Source organism: Homalodisca vitripennis, unplaced genomic scaffold (assembly GCF_021130785.1).
Source record: "Homalodisca vitripennis isolate AUS2020 unplaced genomic scaffold, UT_GWSS_2.1 ScUCBcl_558;HRSCAF=2841, whole genome shotgun sequence".
In the NCBI taxonomy this organism is placed as follows: domain Eukaryota; kingdom Metazoa; phylum Arthropoda; class Insecta; order Hemiptera; family Cicadellidae; genus Homalodisca; species Homalodisca vitripennis.
The window spans coordinates 55,526-82,773 of record NW_025776680.1 but is presented as its reverse complement, the minus strand read 5'-3'; the positions used below and the strand labels follow the sequence as shown (position 1 = coordinate 82,773).

The 27,248-nt window shown below is 35.6% G+C and overlaps 1 protein-coding gene across 1 annotated transcript in view; it reads left to right on the top strand.

Annotated features, from left to right (window-relative positions):
- LOC124370831 (WD repeat and HMG-box DNA-binding protein 1-like) overlaps window positions 1-27,248 on the top strand; it is a 66,743-nt gene that overhangs the window by 24,391 nt on the left and 15,104 nt on the right. The window contains exons 12-17 of the mRNA XM_046829131.1: window positions 2,591-2,817; window positions 4,603-4,737; window positions 4,896-5,048; window positions 5,630-5,799; window positions 7,170-7,291; window positions 11,618-11,811. Coding sequence (XP_046685087.1) covers window positions 2,591-2,817; window positions 4,603-4,737; window positions 4,896-5,048; window positions 5,630-5,799; window positions 7,170-7,291; window positions 11,618-11,811 — 1,001 coding nt within the window. The remainder of the gene's footprint in view (window positions 1-2,590; window positions 2,818-4,602; window positions 4,738-4,895; window positions 5,049-5,629; window positions 5,800-7,169; window positions 7,292-11,617; window positions 11,812-27,248) is intronic.

Here is a 27,248-nt window from a genome sequence, read left to right as displayed (position 1 = left end):
GTGTTTGTAATGTTTATAAATTTCATATTCTTCAAGTGTATTGAGTGAACAACTTTTTTTGCATTTATGTAAAATTGTCAAACCCATTAATTTTGCCCATGTCGTGACTATTAATTGTCAAAAAGATGTTGGACACAAAACAAATAATTTTGCTTATTTATCAGAGGGTTTATTTTATTTTTCTGTTTGTTATTTTTACTTTTTGACAACCCCGTGTGGAGCACTATCATGTTTTTAACCACCTGATGATTGAATTTTGTGTTTTGAAATGATCTGAAACATGTAGGGGACACTTACAATTTTTGGAACTGTTTTGATTAGATATATTACCATATTTTTAGTTCATTATACAGTTCCGTATACAGATGAATTTTGATGCAATTTATTGTACTAAAACGATATTGAAACTGCTAAATATACTTACAAGTATCAGGTACAACAATTTGTTACAGTTCTTAACCCTTTTAGCCCCGGCGTCCGATATATCGGACAGAGGTGGTCTAGCTAAAATGCCCAACGTCCGATATACCGGACGTCTCGAGAATTTAATGTAGCTGGCTAATAATATGTCCAAATGCCATCAGTTTCGGTATAGTAGTCGGTGAAGAAACGGGCTACACGCAAAAACAATAAACCTTCCAATTGGCATCATATTTCGTCGTCGTTGAGCGTAGTTTATTTGTCGATGTCAGCTGTCAGACGACTTCAGTTGCATTGTTGTTGTATGCTGACTTATAACCTCAATTAGTTTGCGTGATTGAAAGCGGTTGTTTTTCGTGTGATTTATTGTATTATTAGTAAAAAAACATGAGTAAACGTCGTAGAGAAAAGTTACCAGTGAGTGAAAACACTTTGATAAACACTATTATTGGTACTTTGGGATTATACCGACCACACCCAGACATGAATCGTTATTTGACATTTTGCTTCTACTGATTACTAGATTAGCGTAGAACAATATTTCGTCAATATAAAACAGGAATCGTCTTATCGCAAACCCCTCCCCATCCTCAGACAGAGGTCAAAGTCGAGCGGTCTAGTAGATAACGTGATTGCAGAGTCTCGCCGCCCGTTCAGCTGGTGCGTCGCTTTGTTGTACTTCCGTGTTTTACCTCTACATTTCTCCAAACACAAAAATTCAATAAAAACAAACATGATCAAACTAAAACTAAACTCTTTATTGAAAAAACACTCAAAACTTGTTTTTATTCTTGATCACACACTCCGCCACCCAAAATGCGAGTGCCATGCCTTCGCGCTGATGTCAAAGAAAGAAAAACATCCCTCGAGATAGTACCTATCAGTAAAATATCAAATTCTAGAGGATCTGATCAGAAATATAAATTGAATTGTAATGAAAAGGCAATTATGTACCGTGCAAATGATGTGATGCCGCATGGCCTGTCGTAATCGGGATTCTTGAGAAAGATAAGATGACAGCGACAACAATACCGATCACAATGCCTGGAAATGCTTGTAAGTTTGTAATTTTGTAATTAAAGAGTTGTTTTTTCGTTCTATCATGTTTGTTTCTATAAATTTATATTTTTGTGTTCTTCATACTGGTGTGGTCGGTATAATCCCAAAGTACCCTATTATTAGTGGTGAATGTGCTATTTTTGAAGACAATGAATTGAGTTGTTTATATAAAATGTATATATTGTAAATATGATTTTTTTTACTTTTTTGAAAAATTAAACAAGTTTTAATCTTACAAACCATTACAATTAGTTTGTGTTATTTTACAATTGTTATTATTTCAAAAGTGCAAAAACAAGTATACATATCTGTATACTTCTACTGACGTGTATGTGGAAATATATGAAGAAGTGCTTATGCAGCCATACAATTAATTGGATATATCTCCTGCATTTATCAAGGAAAGTTCTTCAAATTTTGTGTGTGTAGTAAGAAATATGTGTACAAGAAAATTGCTTCATTTTTCAGGGGCTACAATTTTTTTTTTCTACCCTTTATGTATGTCCAAACTATAAAAAATAAAAAATTTTTTATGTATAAATACGCTAAAAAAAAAAAAAATCATTCTGTAAAAGTACTTTTTAACTATTACATCTAAGAGTACACTTATTTGTGAACAATTTAAAACAAAAACCTAAAAATTATCTTCAAAAATAAGAAAAACTAGATGTATTTTCCCTCAATTCTGCACTACGGTCCCTTATCGCCATGGGCTTTCTGGCAAGTCCATGGAAAAATGGCTGGGGTTAAAAGGGTTAAACATGTAATATGATGTAAATGTAAATGTTACTTTTTTTCAAAATTTAGCTTAATTGCATCTAGAAAGCTAAAACAAAGTTGGATGTACTTCTTGAACTATTTTGAAAAATATTGAAGAAAATCCTACAATATTTTTGGTGATTGCCTAATTAACTACAATTAATATAAATTAGAAATATCGTATCTGTAAATTTGATTCTCTAATTTAGTTTGAACATGTGCTAAACAGCTACCATAGTTAATTTTTTAAATTAATTGTCTATATTAATTTTAATATTGTTTTATTCATCAATCTAGATTAAAACTGGCTTTAAAATTACTGTCAATAAAAATCGATACTTTAACGTTGCAGGGTTGGAAGGAGATCAGAGTCTAAGCTATCTGCAAATCTGGTTGGGCGCGGGGGATACACTTGTACGCCACTGTGCACCACGTGCCCTGCCACTCACTCCTCGTGCACGGCTGCGTTGGCTGGGATACTCAGATGAGGGCTCTCTGTGTGCGCTGGACATGGCCGGCATGCTGAGGAAACTGACACCCTCCTGCATGTGGACACCCATCTGTGATGTAGACAACCAGGTGAGAGTGCTGTGATCTATTATTCATCTCTAGCTGCTGAAGAATTAAAGCAATGATTTTTCCCTTTTCAAACACTTCTCGTTTCCAATAAGAGTGATATTGTAATTGGTTTAGCTACATACTTACTTACTCTCTTACTTACTCCTGTGGCCACTCGAAACCCAGATGATTTTTGACCTCGCCAACAATGTCTCTCCAACTTCCTCTATCTTGAGCCACTTCCAGTGTAGCGCCAATCGTTCTTAAATCCTTCTCCACCTGATCTCTCCATCGCATCCTAGGTCTGCCCAATGGCCTTACTCCCTCTGGTTCCCCTCGCCACACCCTCTTTATCATTTTATCTTCTCCCCTATGGGCAACATGGCCCATCCATCTCATTCTTTTACTCCTGATCAGTGCAATCACATCGGGATCTTGGTATATTTCTCTTAATTCTCTGTTCTTCCTGATCCGCCATATGTCTCCTTCTTGAACTGGTCCAAAAATTCTTCTTAGTATTTTGTTTTCAACAAAGGTTATTAACTTTTTTTGGGATTTCTTTGTGAGTGCCCATACTTCCGACCCGTACTCAAAACTGGCAAGATCATGGTTTTGTAAATTCTTAATTTAACTTTCCTCATTAATAGTTTGCTTTTGAGAAGTTTTGCAAGGCTCCAGTATGTTCTATCTGCTGCTGCTAATCTACATTGGACTTCAACTTCTTCTCTATTGTCATGTGTTATCGTCACTCCTAAATACTTAAATTCCTTTGTAGCCTTGAAATCATGGTTGAGTACTTCTAGCTTTTCTCCTTCCTGTTCCATTCTTCTGCTTATTTTCATGTAGTGCGTCTTGTCTTCGTTTACTTGTACATACACTGTTTATTATACAATTTACATGTAAATGTCCATGATATATGAGGCAAATTCAATGTGCTTTTTCATCCTTTACTGCTTCAGCATTATTGCTCTGTTAAAGAGATTGCTTTCATTTGACCATATCTAAATCTCCGTCATCCTACATAAATTTATTTTTCAAGGTGTTGAGGGGAAGTAGATGCCAACTTCACTGGGGTGTGTGTTATTCCTTTTTTTTCCTCAAGATATCTTATCTGATATTAAAAATGACTGAATCAAGTTTCTAAAATTGTTGTTTTCAGCTTCACATCTAGTGATGGCAACCAACAAATTTTAAACTGCCTCTAACTTACTATGGTATTGACCTTCAGTATTTGATCATACTGAAGTTGGAAATTTATTAAAGGTTTTATTACTGATCTTAACACAATTGTAATAGTTCAATCAAAAATAACATCTTTGATTTTTTTATTAGAAGTTACAACAATTTGCCAAGAATAAAAAGTGTTGAAATGTAATTTTATGTTCAGAATTAGCAAGAAAATATAAATAGGGAACGAAGTTATGCAAATATTAGATCACTGCCCAGCTGATAATGCAGTTAATATAGTGACAGCATCAATATAACTTGATCCTTCAGTCTTCTATGTGCGAGTATATCTAAAATATACAGACTGGGTAGTTCTACCAGTTTTGTTCGTATGTTATGACTCAATAATAATTTTGACGGAGTTAACGGCTATGTACGGTGTATCCTCGTAAGGGATTTTAATCTTGGATTGTATAAGGTATACGTATTAGCCTGTAATGGTTTTGGTTGCACACTTTTCTACTTGACACCTTGAGAGTTAACATCGACAACTACAGCTAGTCAGGTGAAGTAATTTAAGGATAACAAACTCCTATAAACCATTTCATCTCTTCAAATGCCGTATTCTGTGTTATCCAGTGCAAGGGGAAGTCAGATCACCATTTCGTAGTAGGAATCAGCGAGCGGTTCCAGACAATCCGGAGTGTGCTATGCAAGGGAGCATTCTACCCTCCGACCATGCCCAGGCCGACAGTCACGGAGATATCTTGGCAGGTGAGGTCTGATCACTAAACTGGCTGTGTAGGTTCCTGTAAAGGCACACACTGTTTCCAGTAATTTTAACCTTAGTGTATTACATACCACTGAAACATCAAAAATGTCCTTTCATTCTGGTGATTGAGGATAAAACTTTCAAAATTGTACATGTCTAGGTGCCCTTGTGTGAGATGACAAGTGAAAAAGGACAGTTAGAGGAGGAGTTCTGGAGATCACATTTTGCGCTGACTGGCATGAGTGATGCTGACGAAAGCACACGGGACAGCGCTGACCGTACCATCAAGAAAACACTGCTTAAACTGTTTGCGGTAAGCTATTATGTATATAAAAGGGGCAGTTAGAGGAGTTCTGGAGATCACATTTTGTGCTGACTGGCATGAGTGATGCTGACAAAAGTACACACAACAGCGTTGACCGTACCATAAAAAAAACACTTTGAAAACTGTTTGCTGTAAGCTACTATGTATATCAAATTTACATTCATAGGCTTTGGAGTCTAGATGACCAACCAGAGTGAAGTAAAATTATGTATAAAAATAATACTGATAAACTAATTAAGTGACAATCACTTGTCACAAAACAAAATTTTTGGGCTGATGGGGAAACTACAAATCAAATTGATTTTGTGTAGTCTGTATCATCATCTACACTCAAATTTAGCTATTTAACCTATAAACAGGATTGATTCAATTATTGATTTTGTTAAGGAATTGGATTATAGTTGGTTCCAGTCATACTTTCATTATCAATAATGACAAGTTCAAATAGGATTAAATCTGAACTTAAAATGTTGCTTCAATTTATAAATATTTTATTACATCTAGTTGTACTTCACTACGTAACAAATATTACATTGTACAAAATGTTGATGTACATGTTATGTACACAGCTGGCATGTCAGAGCGGGCTGGAGATGCGGGCGTTGAGTTTATGTCAACTGATGTCCCCTGAAGTGGTACAGCTGGCTATCAAGTACGCCTCCAAACTAGGCCGATCGCAGCTCGCACATTTGATAGCAGAGACCTTGAGTAGAGCTCCTCCCTCCCCTCCCCCACACAGGTAAGATGATGGATATTGATCAGTATTTTACTTTTTTTTTTACAACAAACATCTGAATTAAACATTTTATGAATTTTATTTTCATACTTTTATTATTGTAATGAACTTTTATCATTTATTAGTGTAACTATTGTGTATTAACACTAGAAAATAAAATATAAAGGTGGTTTGTAAATCCGTGCAGAGTCGGAAAGTTTCTTAGTTTGTAACATCTCTTGGAGAAAGTGACACCAGTTTTCAGCCATTTTGAATTATTAATTAGTGCCTACTACTTGTTTCAATAAGTTGAAAGGTCAGCAAAATATTCAACGTCCGTTTTTATTTCTTGTATAAATTATGTATGTACAACACAATTTATGCTTATACAATATACATTTTAATTTATATTTCTTTACCAAATTAACCAACCACCTTATAAGTTAACCAGAGCAAAATGAGCCATCCCTCACAAATTTTTTAGCCGCCACAACTTCAGAGTTGTAAGTGTTTTTCATAGAAAAGCACTTTATTATTTTCCTTGCAACTCCTTTTTTGTGATCATTCTAACGATTCACATACACACCTGTGATACTTTATTCCTTTTATGAACAGATGAATAAGACACTTTTTCAACTAATAAAACGGCCTTCTTTTTTTGCATATCCTGGGGCAATCCATTGTTTGGATTGTTATTTCAAGTGAAGTAATGAATCTACATATGTTTCATGTATAGATGTATAAGTCTTCAGGATCCACTTCTTTGGAACACATCAAAAGATTGTTTATAATGAATCAATTTTGTTATAAATCAAAACTTGTCCTTGGGCAAGGATTACAAAATTCTTTCCAATCACACTGTAAACATTAAACAAACTAATATTCATGATTTCAAATATTAATGTATATTACACATTTCTAGTCAATACCCACTTTTAGTTGTTTCTTGAACAATGTTTAACTAATGATTGTGACTAGGAAATAAATTAGTCCACCCACTCCTTCTTTGCTTTTTGGAAGCTCAAGATGCTGCAGCAGTCTTGTCTTGTATATAGAATATTTGTTGTTCCTTGAGAGGTTTTCTCACATTACGGTGGTGTTTGTTTGTAACAGTTTAATATAAAATTTCTATAGGTATATTAAATGTTATTTAGCACTAAACGTATTAAAAGTATTTTCATCAAGGATTCCCACAGTTTTTAAAGTCATTTATACCTACAGTGTACACAGTTTAAAAAATATTAAAAACTAAGTAAAAAAATTACAGATTCATGATATAACTAATGGAAAACAATTGTTTCAACAACCATACTAAATATTTTCTCAAGTATTATATTTATATCTTACTGTTATGTATTCACTGATTTTCCCTAACTGGTGTTCTGGTGATGCAGCAGAGGTTATGGGTACGAGAGCAGTTTCCGTGGACCGGACGCTGTGAGAGAACCACATCCTGATGCACAGCCATTGTCTCAAGACATGTTTGCATCGACTGTTGAAGACCAGGAGGACACAGGTTTGCATGTCTTCTGTTATGAAATGTGTGTCAGCAAGCAGAGCTGTGAATTTTTGATTGACCAGCAGGGTTTTTACCATGTCAAGGACAGTGGAAAATTGTGTCTCTTAAGTCAGGGTGGAAAGGGATGTTTATTAGGGAATAGAAAGCTATAAAGGGGAATAGCTTGGATGCTAAGCATTACAAGTTGTGCATGTCCCCTTAAACAGAAGAAGGGAAACATAAAATCAAGAATATAAAGATGATCTTCTGACACCACCTTTCTCATAAAAATTACAACTGAAGTAAGGCCATTTTGTATAAATTAGCTGCTGATTTACATTGCGTACCGGTTCACAATCTTATTCTTTTTCCCCCACCTGTAGTAGCAGTTATGAAATCTGAACACGCCTATAAAATACTTTGTTTCCCAGTCAGAAAGTGTTATAAAACTTATCAAGCACTGTTTACACAATTTATAAAATTTGTCAGGACTCTGGGGAGGGGGGTCTCATGTCTAGATTATAGCAATCCCACTACATTGGGTGTGCAATTAGTTATTTAAGCTTTTCAATCAGTTCTCTCAAACTCAAGCTTCTGTCGGGTTGGAATGTTTTATAAACCTCACAAGTTATTTTTACCAGCCATTATCTTGTGTGTCAACTTTGGAACATTATTGATGTTGACAGAAAGGAACATTAGTAATTAGAAAGGAACTTTAATAATTAGTGTTGTGTTTAGTTTTTTATCAAGTGGATGTTTTAGAGTTAGTGAAGTTGACACACAACATGGTGGTTGTGATTCCTGACTTAGGCATGTCACAATGCTCTGGTATAATTTGTTTATTTTAACCTAGCTTGTAATTGTGTTAAGTTAGTTATTTACCTGAAGAAGAGATCAGATTACAGATCTTCAAACGTTGTGTTATTGATGTTTTGTTTCACCAAATAATGGCAAATGTCCGGAAAAATCCTGTTTCTTTCACAATCATTCCATCGTCAAAAAGAAACTTCAAACAATATAGTTTAATTTGAATGGAAACTGATGCAATTTTTAATTGTACAATGATGTAAGCCAAATTTGATGAGATGTCAATTTTGATGAGGACCCCTCGTTGCTGCGCCTATTGATGTAGGTCAAATTTGATGTGAGTGTAAATTTGATGAGAGTCCCAGGTTATAACATCAATTTGCTATGTGTCACTCCCACGTTGGTTACGATAATTTGCTGAAAGTCAGTTCTTTAGAATTATTCACTCACCATGTAGTTGTACGCGCCTTGTCACCAGTGGCACGTTGTTATACCATGTTGTTCATCATAGTATCGGTCGCCATCTTGCCCAATGCTAGCTGTATTTCCTCGTCATCATCATCATCATCATCGTCAGACGTTTCCGTTCTCACGGGTCGTCGTACACAGCCTCCTCCACTTTAGTCTATCGTTCCAGGTCTCCTCTTCATCCACCTGTATTTTCTGTAGTCCCCTTCTCTCTATGTCTTTCCACACTTGGTCCTCCCATCTTCCTCTCGGTCTTCCTCTTGGTCTTCTTCCTCCTTCCTCCTTCTCCAGTGCTATTCTAGGCATTCTATTATCTCCCATCCTCTTCACATGCCCCATCCACTGTATTCTTCTTCCTTCCATTGTCTCTTGCAGTGAAACTACCTTCAATCTTTCTCTAGTTATTTCGTTCCTTATTCTATCTCTTCTTGTAGTCTTCTCTATCCCTCTTAAAAATCTCATTTCTGCAGCTTGCAATCTGCTTAAATCATTTTTAGTCCACGTCCACGTCTCTGCTCCATATAATAAAATTGGTTGGAAATAAGATTTATACATCAATACTTTTGATTCTTTCCCAATGTTCCAACTCCACACAATCTTCTTTACCATATTGAAAAACTTTCCACTCTTCCATATTCTGTTTCCTATCTCTTCTCTTATTGTGCCCCTATCTGTTATGATACTTCCTAAATAACAGAATTCCTTCACCTTTTCAAGTCTTTTTCCTTCAACTAACACGTCTTTGTTATTTCCATCCCTTCTCTCTACTTTCATTACTTTACATTTTTGTATGTTCATCTCTAAACCATATTTCTTCGCCACTTTTGCCCATTTGTTTAACTCTCGTTCTAACTCTTCTTCCCTATTTTCCCATATCATTATGTCATCCGCATATGCTATTGTCTTAAGTTCTTCTGCTCCTCTGTTTCCTTGTACTTCTAGAATAATTTGTACTTCTAGAATAATTAACTTTCGTATCTTTTAACTTCCATGTCTTTATTCTTGTTAGTCTTTTGCATGTATCCTTTCCAAACCTCATTCTTTGAAAATCAGCTACCACCAGCCTGTGATCTCCTCCCATACTTTCACTGGGTATAACTTTTACATCTGCCATGTATGGCTGCAGGCATTTCCTCACTAATATATAATCTATTAAACTTGGCTGTTCACCATTCCAATTGTATCTTGTGTATTTGTGGCTATCCCTTTTCTTGTTCCAGGTGTTCCCTATCACTATATCATTCCTTAAACAAAAATCCAGTAAATTTTCTCCTTCTAAATTCCTTGTTCCTACTCCATAACATCCCATTACCTCTTCATATCCTTGTCTAAACTTACCCACTTGTGCGTTAAAATCCCCAATTATTATTGTTCTCTCTTCTTTTACTTGTCTTTCCAGATCCTCTTCAAACTCTCTCTTCTCATCGTCCGTGCATCCTGTTTGTGGTGCGTATACCTGTATTATGTCCATTATCTCCCCCTCCATTCTGACCGTAACCTTAATAATTCTTTCACTTACCACATCCACTTTCATCACTCTGCTTGTCATCTTTTTGTCCATGACTATAGCTACTCCATTTCTTCTTCCAATTTCTCCTCCAGACCACCAAATCCTGTATCCCTGTCCCACTTCTCTACTTCTCTATTTCCTCGTATTACTCAAAAATTATTAGATTTGAATCACCAGAGACAAGTCTGTGTGTATGTCAGGGTTCCAAAATATATTAAGTAATAATTACAAAATTTAACATCACTCCACACTTTTTGTAAAAGGGATATTTAAAGAAAGTCAAAGCAAGTGACCACGAGATTAGTTTATTAAATGTCACACTCTCAAAAATATTATAAACTCACTCACCTTGCAGTGCTTTGATAATTTTAAAAGTCTAAACAATATCCCATCCTTGATTAAATTTCAATATACTATACAACAGATCATTACTTTCCCAGGAGAACTAACACAACCTCCTTGCTTCGAGTCTGATGGTAGAAGAACGAATCTCCGTATAATACGACGGATACTGATTCAAAACAACACTCATCACTTCTCTCGTTCAAATCAGCGTCTTCACGAATAAATTTAATTTAATTCTTTCTTATAATTGTCGAAATTTATCACGTTTACTATAATTAATCAATTTAAGTATTTCTATTTTCTTTTTATTAATTTTTCAAAGCTTTTTATTTAAATTTTTAGCAACATGTGCTTTATGATGTCATAAATTTACAAGTCATTCATACCACAATTGGCTCTTCTGCGTAATTCTATTTAATGTTTTTGTAAAACACGAATTTTGGTTATGTTTACTTCATTTTAATTAATCAAATCTTTTCCCGTATAAAGTTCAATAAATGTCTTCGTTATTAAATAAATCTCAATTCCGACAACATGTGATTCACTGATGTCACAGTCTGCCGATTCATTGACGTCACAGTCTGCCAATTCCCCGCGAATATTCAAATGTCGTAATTTGACCTGTTACAACAATCAATCTGACTGGAAATAATATTGCAGAAATTGTACACAAAATATTTTTAGTACTTGATCTAATGTCTTTGTAAATGTGATTTAAAGTAAAGAATGACTGTTAATTGATAAATAGTTTCTTTTTTTAATGTGGATGAGTATATCAGTTTCAATTAGTTAAATAAATACCAAGAGTCACAAAATAATGGCTACTAAAAGATATTTTGTAAAAATTTTTTTAACCTTAATTATTTTTAATACCATTGTTCATTTATTAATGGATTGTTGGTAAGGCAAGTGTCCAAATGATGATCTTAATAAACGATTTCAGATGTGATATTAAGATGTAGTTTTGGAAATTAGCCATCATAAAATTATACAACAAAAGACCAATAATTGTCCCTCTCTCTTCTTGGGATTACTTTCCTTTGTTATTTTACATAGGTTTGTAGTGGATCAAAAATTCCAGTTAAAAGAAATAATGAAAGAAACCGTTGTTAATTTGGGTGTTTTTAATATTGTTAAAAATCTAGAACTTTTAGAATATCATATTGTTTTCGTTTACAATAAGTATAAGTATTTTTGCTGCTTTCTTATTTCAGACAAAGAAAATCCAATTTTGGCTCTTAAAAAGAAACAGACAGGGTTGAGTTCAAGTGCTATGATGGCCAGCAAGTCCAGACGATCGAACCCCTTCAAGAAGACATCAGAGGGTGGAGAGGAAAGCACCAAGGGATTGGCAGGACTAACCAAACAGGCAGTTGGTAAACCTGCTGTGACTCAACCTGCAGCCACAGTGAGTAGCACTGAGATTGTGTTGTAATAATAATAATAATAATAAATTCGTTTATTTGTCGTAAAACATGTTACATGCATTGACAAAGTCTAATTCAGCTACAGACTAAGTAGCATTGTCTCTAAATAATATTTAATAAGTATAATACATAAATATTATATATATATATGTTTAGAACCTCAGCACTTGCTGGTCCAGGAGCGTAAATCGTGCGTACCTTTTTGGTCATCGCGCCTCATGCTGGTCCGGGCCTTGAACGTGTTGGTCCGGACCCGCAAGTTACGAGGCTCTGTATAGAGCGTGTAACATCCTGGACCAAGAAGTGCTGCTTGCCTGTAAAGTTCATTTGATTGTACAGTAGCTCGCCTAGCGTGAGTATAACGAACTAAATACTCGAATGAGGGGAAATCCCCACCATTCTCGGACCAAGATTTGCCGGGTTTCTGTACAGGGCATACTGTCGAACGTTGAATAAAGTGCTTTCTCAAATCAAATCCGTCTTTATTGCCTTTTAACAGCATACAATATGAAGCACTCTGTATTAGCCAATGTATTAGCCTATCTACTCATTCACACACAATTATACATACAAAAGGTTCTTCATCCAGACAAACAGGCAATGCCTAATCGGATCCTGTTAAAACGTGTTTTGATTTTAATTTTCTATTCCCAGGCGGCTTTCCATGAACTCACATATCGTGTCAAAAGAACCTGACACCAATAGGCATGGAAGACGAGATTTAAATTTTTTGGTACTGCCAATGTTTTAAGATCCGCAGGGAGCCTATTAATCAACCTAACACCAGCTTGCGATGGCAAATTATGAGACGCCACCGTTCGATGTGGTTGACTGCGATAGTTATCCCTGCCTCTTGTCTCATACTGGTGAATGTTCCTTCCCTGAGTCAATGTGCTCTTTGATTTACAGAACACAGCCACCTCGAAGATGTAGAGGCAGGGTAAGGTCAGTAAACCAAGCTCCCTGAAGGCATCCCTGCACGACTCTCTTCTCTTTAATTTTGAAATGATTCGTACACAATTTGTTGTTTGCACAGCTGACCCAGAGTCTTACTCCATATGCAAGGTGCGGATAAACAAGGGCAAAATAAGTCATTCTCAGGATGTCGTGAGAACAGTGTTTTGCCAGATTCCGCAAAGCATACAAACCTGAAGTTACTTTGGAACAAACACTTTCAACATGATTGTCCCAGGTCAGACCTCGATCTAGGTACATCCCTAGGAATTTGATGGAGTCAGATTCCTCTAAGAGTTTGTAATCTACCAGGACAGCAGGACATGCACTACCTTCACGCTGTCTCAGACAAAATTCAATTGCGTTTGATTTTGAGCTGTTTGTTTTCAAATTGATTTCCGAAAAAAATTGGATGCACGATTTCACTGTGACAAATGAATTAATTTCAAGCTTCTGCAAAGAATTTGCAGTAATGCAAAAAGTCGTATCATCAGCATATTGAATCACCTTTCCATTCTGGACCGATGAGTTTAAATTGTTAATGTAAATAGTAAAAAGCACTGGCCCATGGATCGATCCCTGAGGGACGCCAATTGCCATTTTCAATTTTCCTGACATGGCATTTGTGATCAGCACGCACTGGTCTCCATCCTTATGTAGGACGAGATCCACCTGTGTGGCAGACCCCGTATTCCACCTGTCGCTAACTGATGCATCAGTGTCCCATGATGCACGCAGTCAAAAGCCTTAGAAAGATCGAGAAATATGCTGAGCACCTTATCCCGTCTATCAAAATCATCGACAACAATATCCACAAGACCTGAAACCGCATCAATTGTTGATTTGTTTTTACGGAAGCCGAATGGTTCAGGGCACAGTATGTCAAATCTTTCCAGAAACGTTGTAGTTCATTTAAAAATGCCTTTTCAAAGATTTTTCTGAAAATTGGCAAGATTGCGATTAGGCGGTAATTTTTGGTTTGATGAGGATCTTCTTTCTTAAAAGTCGGGGCATTTTTTGCTGTTTTCAAATCATGCGGGTAAAACTCCAGATAGAAATGAGGAGTTTACCACTTTTTTAGTGGAGTCAAGATATGCTTGGAGCATTTTTTGACTAGCCACATGGACATACCACTGTTGTTACAAGATTTCTTTCAATTTGGTCTTTGCACAATACCAGCCATCAGCCTCATTGACAGGGGTCAAGATCATAGACGATACCGGTTCTCTACCAAGGTTGCGGGAGAGGGTTTCAGTGAAGCACGCATCACACGAACCAACTGAGGCAAAATACTTGTTAAATTCGTCAGCAATTTTTTAAGGATCATCTATAAGTTGGTTTTCAACGAGCAGTAAACATTGCTTTGATTTTTGTATTGGATGTTCTCGTTTTACGGATTAATGAATTATTTTCCATGCTGTTTTTGAAAAGTTCTCGGTATTCTTTAATATTTTGTTTAATTCATTGGCTTTAGCAGCTTTTATAACTTTCTTATATGTTCTTCTATAATTTTTGAAAAATCTTTGAAAATTTTCGTTATTTGTATTAATAAAAATTGAGTGATAAAATTTGAGTTTTTCACGAGATGTGAGAATACCTCGTGTAATCCAAGTATTCTTATGTCGCTTACTGCGTACTTCAAATTTTCTGTAAGGACATGAAATATTTAAATAATAGAGAAAGCGTTCATTAAAAGCATTCTACACTTTATTTGGACACTGAATGTTATTTAAAAAATTCTAACTTTCTCGCTTAAGGTGATAAATTAAATCGTTAATATTTTGAGGGTTTAGAGCTCTTTGGACCGTATTTTCTGCAAGAATAGTCACCGGATCAAGTCCATTAATCACAATCCCCTGAGCGAATTGATCAGAGATGGCGGGATTTAACACGACAACGTCAACTTTCGGGATGTTGGTGATAACGATGTCGATGGTTGTATTCGTCGTGGCACATACTCGTGTAGAAGAGTTCACCGACCAATTTAGACCAAAAGATTGAAGAATATCACGCAGCCGCCGAGTGTGGGTGTCGGTGTGGTCCAGTGTGTTCATATTTAAATCGCCAATTAAGAGAAATAGTTGATTGTTTGAAAACAAAAATTGGTTAGCAGGCTCTCTAGTTTTCCAAAAAAGGATAAAATAAAACTTCGGTTGTTGTTTGGACGGTATATTTTAACAATATTAACTATTTCGGATGAATTTAAATTGATATTATTACCAGCAGCCTCAAAATCAAATTCCAGAGTTTGAATGACTGAATTTTTTTCAAATTTCGAGGGGATTTTTACAAAGATTGCCACACCACCTCCCTTAAGTTTGGAACGAAGGAAAATATGTGCCAATTCATAATTTTGTATTTTTTTAATGCTGATCGGTTGTAAAACAGTGTTCCAATATTACAATAATATCAGATTTTCGCTCATCGCACATGAGGTCCAACTCTTCTAACTTATTGGTAGCAGATTGAGCATTTAGGTGAATAATTTTGAATTTCGTAATTTTATGAATATTTTGAGTGGTTTCTGAAAACGTGTCTAACAATTTTGATGAATTTTGATGTTCTGAATAAAAAAACAGGATCTGATATCCCTGTCTAGTTTTAAATTCGTCATAGGCTCTTCTTTGTTTTTTTACAGGAAAGCGTATATTGTTTTCGTCAGGTTTTACAGGCGAAGTAGCTTTGAAGACGTCGTTGTAAGTGTCATGCTGCATGAGACGGTTCTGGGCCGGACTGGCGGGCGACTCACAGGTATCAGCAACAGCAGGTGAGGCAGCGGGCACTGGGCAGTGTTAGAGACAACTCAGGCGCAGCAGGCGGTCCGACAACACGACAACAGTAACCAAGCCCTCCACTATCATTTCGCCCAGCAGCTCTTCACCCGGCAATCGCAGATGCATGCCATCCGTGTGAACCAGTTTCTTCCGATATCATTGATATCGAGGAGCTTGAGGTTTGAGTGTCTCACGCATAACTCCTCTATGTAGTAGTTGGCGAGAATGGTCCGTGGGGTCACAGGATGGCTAACGAGCAGATCGCGAAGATAAGAGATCGTCGCCAAGATGACATCGGCCGAACTCAGTCGAGCGGTGACTCTTTCCTCCAGGCGATTATGGATGTTGTGTGACTCACCGGCAGCGATGTCGTTGGTTCTGGCGAGCAGGATGAAGCAGCTAGAAGGAGGTGAGGGGCCGCTGGACGTTACATTCAGGAGTTTGGCTCCGAGTTTACATATGCCAGTCACTTTGGTAGCCGATGGGACGCGGTTCTGCACCGTGCCGGCCAGGAAACGGGTATGACCAAGGCCGCACTATACACCAGGCCGGAGCCATCCAGCTGTGACGTCACAGTAGCAGCCGTACCGGCTTGGAGCGGCCGTTACATTCAATGCAAAATACGCAACTTACAACCTGTCATTTGACAGCTTAAAACCTGGAGTAAAATTATGTATGGTATATCAAATTAAAGCTTACATCATCCTCTTTACACCTGTGGCAATATTGTCTTATTTCGGCATGTATAAAAATAATAAAATTGATTTGAAAGACGTGTACTCAAATTAGAACACTTCACGCTGTTTATAAAGCTACTTGATGGCTTAAACTATCAAAAGACTTATTAATTTGTTTCAATATTTGGAAGTTGGGGTATAAATGAAGATTAAAAGTGAGTTTAAAAAACTTATTTTAATTTATAAAAGTATGCTTATTTTGAGTAGGTAGTCACAATATTAGTTGCAAAGGTGATATGACATATTAGTAAAACAGTGTATGTAGGTATCATCAGATATTACAAAAAATTATAAATACCAAATAAACATAAACAATACTTATTGCTTGTTAAAATAAAATTTTACAAATTCAATTTTGTTTAGTGTTTTATACATTTTAGTTTGAACTTAACTTAGAAACTTTTCTCTTTTTGTTAGATTTTGTTATTACACTACAATTCTTTTCAGACTGTTTTCTTTTCATTGAATCAGTTGCTGATCTGGAATAATTATTCAAAAGAATATTAAAAAATTAATTGTACTGTAAGTCTACTTTTTTCTACATTACAACTGTTACACTTTTCATTCTTATTTAAGGCCACAAATTCTAAGATAGTCTGTTTTAATACTGCTCTCTGATTATTTCTCAGAAGAAATTTACTTTCATATCTATCAGATAAACAAACTTTAAAAGATATAACAATAACCTGCATAATGAAATCAGAGGGGTATTTCAAGGCACCCCTATCAATTAAGTTAAAGTAAACATTATCCTTCCGTAAAGGACCGATAGAACAATTTGAGTCAGAACCCGGGGTTAACAATTCCTTGCACGATTTACATGATATATTCTTTAAAATAATATGGCTTATATAACCACCAATATATACTAAATATAACATATCATTCTCTGTAACTTAACTTATCATTCAGATCTACTTGAAACTCGTCAAAAACTGGATTAACGATTTCTTTTTCACATTTCTATAAATTATCGTTCTGAGAGAGTATATCTGATATACATATTTCAGAATGTTGTGCAGAGTATAATTTAATGAGACAATATTTTCAACTTTTTTTCAGATTGTATTACCCGATTTACTGAAATGTTATAGCAGGCCCCACTCATTTGCCAAAATTGGCCAAAACGTGCTTCCAAACTATCTGTTTGAAATTTTCCTATTAAGATGTAGGACAGTTTTAGGTTCTTAGTTAAGAATTCGACTATTTCTAACAGAGTTTTTGTCGTATGTGCGGCTTGTCTTAGCTGATGCGGCCGGCCACTGCGATGACGTGGCGCGCTAAGTGGAGGGGGTGACTCCGGCCTGGTGTATAGTGCGGCCTTGGTATGACTGTCACCCTCAATCACAACATTCCTGAAGGAGAGCAACTCTCTTTTAATTTTGCCTTTCAATTTTGGCCTTCTACCAGGAGAAAATTTTGTAGGAGGGTGTTGGCCGGATGGTTTACTACTGTTGCAGGTTATTGTATGGGGATTTTTTTGCTGAGCTGCATTAGTGGTTACGATGGTTTTGAGAATGGGTGGTTTCTCGTTTGTATTTTCGAGAGGTTCAAATCTATTGCTGGTAGTAATAGAACATATTTTTTATTTTAACAGACAATCCAATCACCCGTCGCCTGAGAGTAGCCGCAGGAACACCCCTAGACCTCCCTCTCGGCCCTTAGACATTCAATCTCTGCCTTGAGTACCTGAATAGTGGTCCTCAGATTGGTGACGAGGTCGCGAGTCTCGGAGCACTGTGCGAGCTGACAGTAGGTGGTCACCGGTGGCTTGCACTGAACAGCGCAGTCTCTTACAGAAGCTCCCACTGATACTCCGGACAGCGAAGGTCGCTCAACAAAAATGTCATTTGTATACCGAAGAAGCCTTGTGTCCGATTAAATGGAATGATTGACAACCCTCATCAGATCGACATTGAGCTGCCTTATCTGCTCCTTTAATCTACAGCTTTCTGACGCAAGTTAGTCACCATCAGAGGCTCCCGACGAGGCGACAGGCGTAGGCACTTCGAGTGAGTTTGTAGTAGTCAGGTTTTGTTGGAGCGGCAGGGGTCAGATTCTCTCCCGTAGACGCGTGCAACACAGTATTGTCAAAAAACGAGAAAAGTTTGGTGAGTACCACCATTTAATACGCGATCTCAAGTTGCATGACGACAGGTTCAAGACCTATTTTAGATTAAATAAGGACGAGTTCGAAGAAGTTTTGTCAATTATTGATGAAGACATCTCGAAAAAGGATACAAACTGCCGGAAAGCGATTAGTAGTCGAGAACGCCTTGCCTAGTGGGTCGACTGCGCATGCGCGTCCACTCGGATGTTCCAAGCTGATCGCTCCGAGAGCGATCTATGTGGACGCGTCCAAGACGTCCTAGGACATACGTGTATGTCCATGTACGCCAGTTTGAATGGGCCCATTAAAATAAATGTTTAGCAATTTTTTCCATTCCCGTCCGTGGATGCCCATGGATGCCAGTGTGAAATGGCCTTAGTCTCGCCCGCCGGTGAACTGATCGATGCGGAGAATCTGGATGGAGTCGCGCTCAGCGCAGGGTCCGGCCCAGGCGTGGAGCAGGCAGGCGGAGTAGGTGAAGCAGCGTCGGTCGCAGACCGAGTCCTGGACAGGCGGTGACAAAAGCGAACGCATGGTGACTGGGTGTTCACCGCTGTGTTTTTTATTGCAAACAGTCAGTACCGTTATATTTGGATCAGTTTTAACCGATGCGCTGCAAATGTTTTTCCAAGACATCGCCAAGATATGTCTCCATTTTTGAAATTCTATGTTGTCTGTATTTAAAATTGTTAAAAAGAATTCAGGGTTTCCTGGTTTTTGTTTTTTCTATTGTAAATTGCATGTTTTTGTCAATAATAAGTTAATGAATAAATAAATAAATAGATAAAATTACAAGTCACGATTATTTAAAGAATCTAAGTAATACATTAATAACAAATTAAACTTATTAGATTAACAATAAAACAGTTTCTCTTCAGCAAAAAGGTGCTTCTGTCGGTGGGAATCGAACCACTGAGTTGCAGTGCCGTGACCCTACTGTTGCTGCCACGCAGGTAGACAAGATGTGGTAGTTACTTCTTGTTCATACGGCTCGTCGCTCTGTGGTTGTGTCAAAAACGGAGTTGCACAGTTGTATTGCAAGTCTAACCTTGCTATTTTTGCGACTAGGTTTAGGACTGAAACTTACAGAGAAATAAACTATCCAACTCATTGTAAGGCGTTATTCGCATCGGTAATTTAAAAGTGTTCTTTAGTAACTAATTCTAACAAAACTTTGACGTAAAATCTTGCAAAATTCCATCTGTGCCAGTGCCGCGCTCGTGTGTACTTTCTTGACAGTATACTTTGATTATCAGTAGGATATTAATACGTACGGATTCGAAGACTCCAATGTTTCATTTTATAGAGCCTAAAAGTTAGTTTTGCTTTCAAAAATTATTTTTCAAAGATTGTTATTTCACTTTTAATTTTTCATGTATAACAAACAAGTTCAGGTACATTAAATCAGGTATGCTGATCGCCTGATTTTAATTTTTAAGTATTATTCACTCTATTCGCAACAATATGAGTGCAGAATTACTAAATATATACTTGTAAATTGATTTTATTTCAGTTTCCTTATTCTATACACCTATTATTATATATATACATGTACATCTTATAAATGTTAGAACCTTTTATCATATTACATGTTAAAACATTTATTTCTGATGATAAATAGACAGTTGAATCCACACTATAAGCTAAACATGTGATTGACTATTAAGATTTAGACAGGTGTATAATATTTGCAACGATGATCGGAATTTTAAATAGGTTACATTTATCACCAAACTAACCAATACCGCAAAGACAATACAAATTGTCAAAATACAATACAATGTCAGTTTTGTATTTGGACCACACATAACTCACTTTAAATTTTTAAGGTCTTGGTTATTTTCTGTGTGTTTAAGTATTAGAACAAAAAACGTTGGCTGTTAAGTTACATTTTACAGCTCAGAGGATGATATTTTGGATGAGATAACTAATAGAGTTATGAATGCATGCATAAGTAAAGAGGTGGGCACCTTTCAGATTTTATCAGACTATAGAATTGTGAAAGTCCTTAACAATTCTCAGTTTAAATATTCATTGGTATAATATAAATGAAAACGAGTTAATGATTGTCGTATTGCTGCTTGCACTGTACATGAGTCCGTCCGGCGATCTTGGGTTTTATCTCGACGGTAGGCTCCGGGTTCGGTGGAGTCGCAGTGACTGGTTAGAGACATAAATTTTTGTATTTTAACAGATAAAATCTCTCAAAGATACCTTGATACCCTGTTATGTAAGTTGTATCAATGTATCTACTAGTGTTTCAGCGTTTTCTAATGATATCAATCATATATTTATGAACATAAAAATTGCAAATTCAGTCAAATCCTACTGTGGTAATTGAGTAAAAATGAGTAATTCAATCCGAAATGACAAATCATTACTTACCATTGCCTTGTTTCAACCAAGTTTGGACAAAAATCCAGGTCAGACTTTGACATAAGAACAATTAGCTTGACGTTCCATCTTGTCTCTGGTAGAGATTGCCCGAATCAAGTTGTGAAACTTACGTCAAGCAGCTTCAGAATATTATCATATTGTGAACGAATACATCAAAATTTCCACACAAAATTAACCATATGAAATACCTTGGATACTTACCGGTTTGATCAGATCAATCTAGATCAAAACTTAGATGAGCTACCGTTTGTAAAGACAACCTTTCGAAACTGCTTTGAAAACCCAATTTAAATGGTCCTAACGTTTTAACAAAAAATTAGTTCCTCAAAAAATTTAGGTAATTACTGTAATAAAATCAATGACTCGAAAAATGAAAAAATATGTGGGAAAATATTTCAAAATACATGGATATAAACAAAGATAAAGAAAGGATTCCAATTAATTGATCATTTCAATCAAGGGTCAACGAAAGGTTTAAAACTCTACGATGTAAAAGATGAAGCATATTTATTCAAGAAATATTACGCGAACGTCGGTGACAGCCTAGCCCGGTTTTTATTGTAACCTGGGTCGTCACGAACGATACTGAGTACCTGGTGGACGCTTACTTCCGGCTAGAATCTATAACGGGCCCCGAACTCCAGCACGTTGTCACGGGTATGAAGGGCGGCTCGGCTCCCGGCAGTGATAACATTCTAGCTTAATTCCTTCAAATTTATTTGAACTATTTAATTTTTCCCTTGCTTCATATAATAAATCAGAATATTAATGAGAGCATTTTCCCAATCACTTTCAAACTTAGAAAAGTAATCCCGTTTTATAAAGGATAAAGTAATGATCATGATTTTGGGCGGACTTCCCAAGTACGTTCATTATTAACAGTAAATATTCATTAAATTTATCTAGAGTAATGAATGTGATTGAATGATAACATATAAAATATATCTTCTTACTGGCCGTTCTTGTATATGTTTATTCTTTACGCCTCTGAAACTACTAAGTTACGTATTGACTGTTTACATTTCTTTCAGTGGCAATCCAAAATTTACCCAAAGAATTGTTTGTTTTTACGGTTTTTAACTATTGAATTATGGTATAAGAGCAAAATCATATTTTTAAATTTTTGCTATGACCAATTTTAAAACGGCGGTTACCCATCCAAACAGCTGCCACGCTCGGCGTTGTTTGATCCCGTACCGCTACACTGTGCCATTGGCAAGAGGAAATTTTCGCTGCCACAACTATAAAAAAACTAAGGTTCCTATGGGCTAATGAAACAAATCTTAGGATTTAGTTACAAATGTTGCTTTATCTAAACAGTGGTTTGCAAGAAGATCTACGTGAACAAATATCCGTTTTGCTTTATAGTACCTTGAGAATTAAGGGATTTCCAAAATGGTCATTCCAATGTATGCCCGCTATATTTTTCACTAGACCAGCGGATGTGTTTTGTTATGGGTGAGAGGCATTACGGTGCAGTAACCATATTAAATAAAACCAAAGTCGCAGTTATTTCCAGTGAACGATTCCCTTACGGGGAGATTTGTGTTCATGGAAGGTTTGTGAAATTGCCATATACTCATTTGATCTTTACATTGCTGCAAACAATGTTTTGTATAAATATTACGGAGTGTTGAATGAGTAGACTATAGAAAAACAAACAACATATGGGCGTTACATCAAATATATCTATTTAAGATATAAAAACATCCTCAGTACACGCACAACACATAGAACTCCATTACATTTTATTTAATACTTACTTATGTTAACGAAAATGATGTATTAAATTTCTCAGTTATATCAATCTAATTTGTTTTAGATAAAAGATATGGTAAGCGAACCGTACTAATTTCCTATATGACTATATGACCATTCCTATCCAAAGGCGTGTCCAGGAGGCTTTTGGGGAAACCCCCCTCCCCTTATTGATACAAACATTCAAAGTAGGCTTATATTTTAACTTACGTTAAACAGAATGTATACTCGATGTCGAACAATGTATCACACTCGTAGTTCAGTTTTGTTTTTTATTTGTTTCGATATTTTAACTATAACAGCTGACATAATAGTAAAACACAATACTTGTGCTTTATAATTTCTCGGAATGACAAGTCCGTCTGCTACCTCTAGGGGTTAACAAATATAATAAGACACTGTCGCTTATCAAAAGGTGCTTTATAGTTGACTAAAATTTAAAAAACAAATAATGAACTTTAACCCTTTGGTAGTGACTTAAAACACACAAAAAGTTACGTAATAACCCATGTAATTTATTTTATACCATCTTTTAATCAAAAGAAATATCAAGAAATATATCAGTAAAGAAATATCATGTTAATCATAATATTATTGTTATCATAATATCTGACTTAAAGTTTGTATATTTTTATTTATTTAAGTTTTTATTCAAACAAAAGAACATATTTTATTTACATAAAATTCCACAAACAATATATAAATAATAGACTAATAATAACAAAATATTATCATAAAGTAAATGTGAAATTCTTAATGATATCAAAATGAACTCGAGAACTTTATGCAAACAGTAAAAAGTCTTTCCGACCAGATAACTTTTGAGTTTTGAGGCATAAATAATGTAGGACTTAAGTAAACATTTAAATGATTATAAATTTGTAACTTCAATTTTTTAATTTTTATATAATTCTAGTTTCATAAATAGAAAATTTATGAAGCTTTGTTCTGGACTTTTAAAAACATTGCAGTTGTGGAAAACAATATAATTGCAATAATAAATTAATTAATAACAGAGAGTATGAGATGCTATATCACGAAAAATATTCAAGTATTTAATTTTTAGAAAACATATATCAGCCTAGACTGAAATATACTACCGTAAGTCCCCCTAAGAATATCATGGTCGGTAACGTCAAAACCGTAATTAAACAGAACGGAGAGAAATATTATGCTCAATTCACTCAACGGCGGTAACTGCTTTTCGAACAAATAAAGAAAGGCAAAAATTGTCGAGGCATTATGAGGATTAGGATTTAGATGAACAAAATGTATTATTGTTTTTAATAAAATAGTGTTTTATGGTAATGGATTTGAGTAATGTATTCTAGTCCAGTAACGTACAGTAGATTTTACGTTATTCAGAAATGTACTATGTTCTCAATATTTAAAAAAATCTTATGTTATCGACATATCAAGGTTAAAATTTAATTTTTTTAGCATTTGAAAGGCCTTGCTAATCTTAAAATCAGTTGAGAAAACACCTTACATGTTTGAGGATAGTAAAAGTCGAGTTAAGGAATAGACAAAAACATGTTGTTTGACCGATTCAAACAATTCGTACAAGAAGAAAGCTGGATTCAAACAATTCGATTTTGTAGACATAAAATTAACTAAATATACTCGTATTATATTATGACGGTTAACAGATCTAGATTGAATACTATAGGACTGACCTGTTTATCTATAAATCTGGTCTAAAATCACAACACAGTAACTTTAAACTAATGTCACTTTTGACATCAATAGATAAGATTCTCGAGAAATGTGTAAAAATTCAGTTACCGAGTTACCTAAAGCAATTTCACATTGCAGCTTTTATTATGGTTTTAGATAAGAAAAAAGTACATCCGATGCTTTAATTGACGTTACTAAGTTAATTTCACATACATAAAAAAACAAGTTATACTGTAGTGACATTCCTAGACCAAGATAAGGTTTTTGATTCCGTTAATAGAAGAAATCTAATTAGAAAACTGAAAATTACTGGAGTTAAGAACAACGACGTAGAGTCTCTGCAGGAATTATTCCAGTACATTTATCGTTTTACAATTTCTGTAAGTCAAATGTATGTATGTATTGTTTGGAAACAAATAAATGAAATGAAATTAAATGTTTACTGGAATAAAGGTAATTCGAATCATATGTAGCCGAGCAGTCCATAAAGTTAGTATTATAGTTATACTATGGAAATTTCTTTTAGATTGTGCGAGATAAATTCGTTGAGTTTAAATTCTTACATCTCACGTTTTTATCACGAGGATTAGTAACAATTTTCCAAGTTGCACTCAAAAGGGTTCCCACCTGTCAAAATCTACTCTATGTTAGTTAAAACTTCTTTAACTGTGAATAACTATTAATTCTATTAGGCCATTGAATTGTAAGATATAAAGTATATTGAAGTTTTTGTCTATTAATTAAAAAAATTATTAAACAAAATTAGCTTCTTACAAAGTGATAATTGAGCTATTTAAATGGTCTCTAATAGTTCCGAAGACATATTAACGATTTAACGATTTCTCTAACGATCTAACATCAATAGATCGAGAACACTCTACTTCAATTTTTATTATGCAGTGTTTTTCGTTAGTTTTCTTACTAAAAACTATCACCTTTACTTTTTCAGCATATCAACGTATTTATTTCTAAGAAACTGAAAAATAAAATGCTAATTTGCTACGAAACAGATTTACAAAAATGTTGTATATTCCGTGCCTGGGGAGGAAATACACTATCATCTCTAATAGTTTGTCTAAAACTGTAAATAAAAATAGTATCTAATATGACATTAGAGTCTGTGGCATGATTAGAATATTGAAATTAAAATTGTCAACAAACTAAATAGATTTTTTTGTCCATTTATATTCGAATATAAGCATTAACTTTTATGGTGGTTATTTCCCTATCGCTATAACGTGTTTGTGTCACACTTTGTGTGTGGACCCCAAACCAAGACAATGGAGGTCAACCACTCACATACAAGGTGGCGGAAACACATACAATTACTGATTGTTTGTCTAAAGATGTGTACAGTTGTATATACAGTAAATATTTCCTTTATAATGCCTTCGTATTAATTGTATATCGGAGTAATTTTAATCTATATTGGTTAGAATGTAATTTAATTATACTTTATAATCTGTCCTGCTGTGATATTTGAAATTGCAGACTTGCCCTTAATTCAAAAATATTTACTTTAGTGTGCCTTTCTCTCTATAAGGACTTCCTGATACTTGGGACTCTTTGCAAGTCACGTCAGTCCGGGCAGGTAGTCCCCGCGGCGCTCGGAGTATCGATTTAAAATATTACTCACAACACACAAGCCTGAATGGTCAACCCTGGCGAGCCACACCGCCTGGTTCAGAGGCCGGTTTCGTCGTCGGCCTGTTGTAACTGACCATCAGCGCTTTGGCATTTTGGTTGATATAACCACAAACGCACTCTCATTAAAATTCAAACCATTGATGTAGAAGGTACATGCACAATCAGCCACGTAGTTATTTTAAATTTCTATGAAATGAGATCAACCCGGCGATGCCTCAGTTTGAAACTACTGCTGCCACGTTTAGCTTTATAGTTTGTTTATCGTATGATGGTAGTTCTAGATCAGTATTCCAAGAACGCAAAATTAATAGAATAGGCATTCCAAACTGGAAAAAGCCTTCCCCTTTTCATTAATATGTTCAATAGACTGTAATGCCTCTCATATAGAGGCTAATTTTAACATATCTACTGTCTTATTGAAATAAAATAGCGGGCAAACTTACCGCGGCTACTTTCTTCAAAGGTCGCTTTCATCTGGTACCAATCCCACTTTTAGAAAAAAATATATTAAAGAGTCTTCAGTTTCGTCATTAATTTATATTTGCATCTAGATAACTTCATTGCTTTAAGAAGTAATGCTAGTTGGCTTCCGGCCACGCATCTGAGTCAGATTTTGCCATGGGGCCTTGCAGATTTTGCCTTGCATACCAATTGTATTTCTTAAGAGACCCTTACTAGTCGTATCCTGTCCGTCCACATAGGTGAATAATCAATATGAGGATCTTATGAAACAGAATAAGGAGGAAATTCGGTATAGAGAAGAATGATTGTACTAATAAACGATGCAGCGGTCACAGAGGAGAATTGATTTTGCGCTATTATTACTTCAAAGTTTTTGGTCCGGCAACGAATACGCTAACACTACAACTAGGTCGGGCCACCGTACTCTGCTGCATTGATATCACATTGAAACCCTATGAAAAATAAATTCCCCTCAAACTATAACCAAAAAACCCCCTTTTGATATCAAAACCATGGTGTTCATATAATTTGCGGCGGTAGTCAGAATTTTAATGACGGTAAGTTTATGGCCGACCAAACTGATATAGCAAAGTGCACTGATGGTCATTCTTTACTGAACAGACGATAGCAAAGCCGCATCTTGCGACCATTTATGTATACAACTAATAGATAGATAACTGCGCAATTTAAAATTTGTCTTGCCGACTGGGATCTTTGCATCTACCAGACGACAATAAGACGGCAGCTGCAGTAATTACGTATGTTGTGATCGCCTCGTTTTTTTTGTACTTGGTCAGTCAGATACGTAGTTGTACTGAATGTATGCTTAATAATCATGTATATTTTTTACACGGTGATAAAAGGTTTAATAATCATGAACTGAGCATGTAGAATTAAAAATG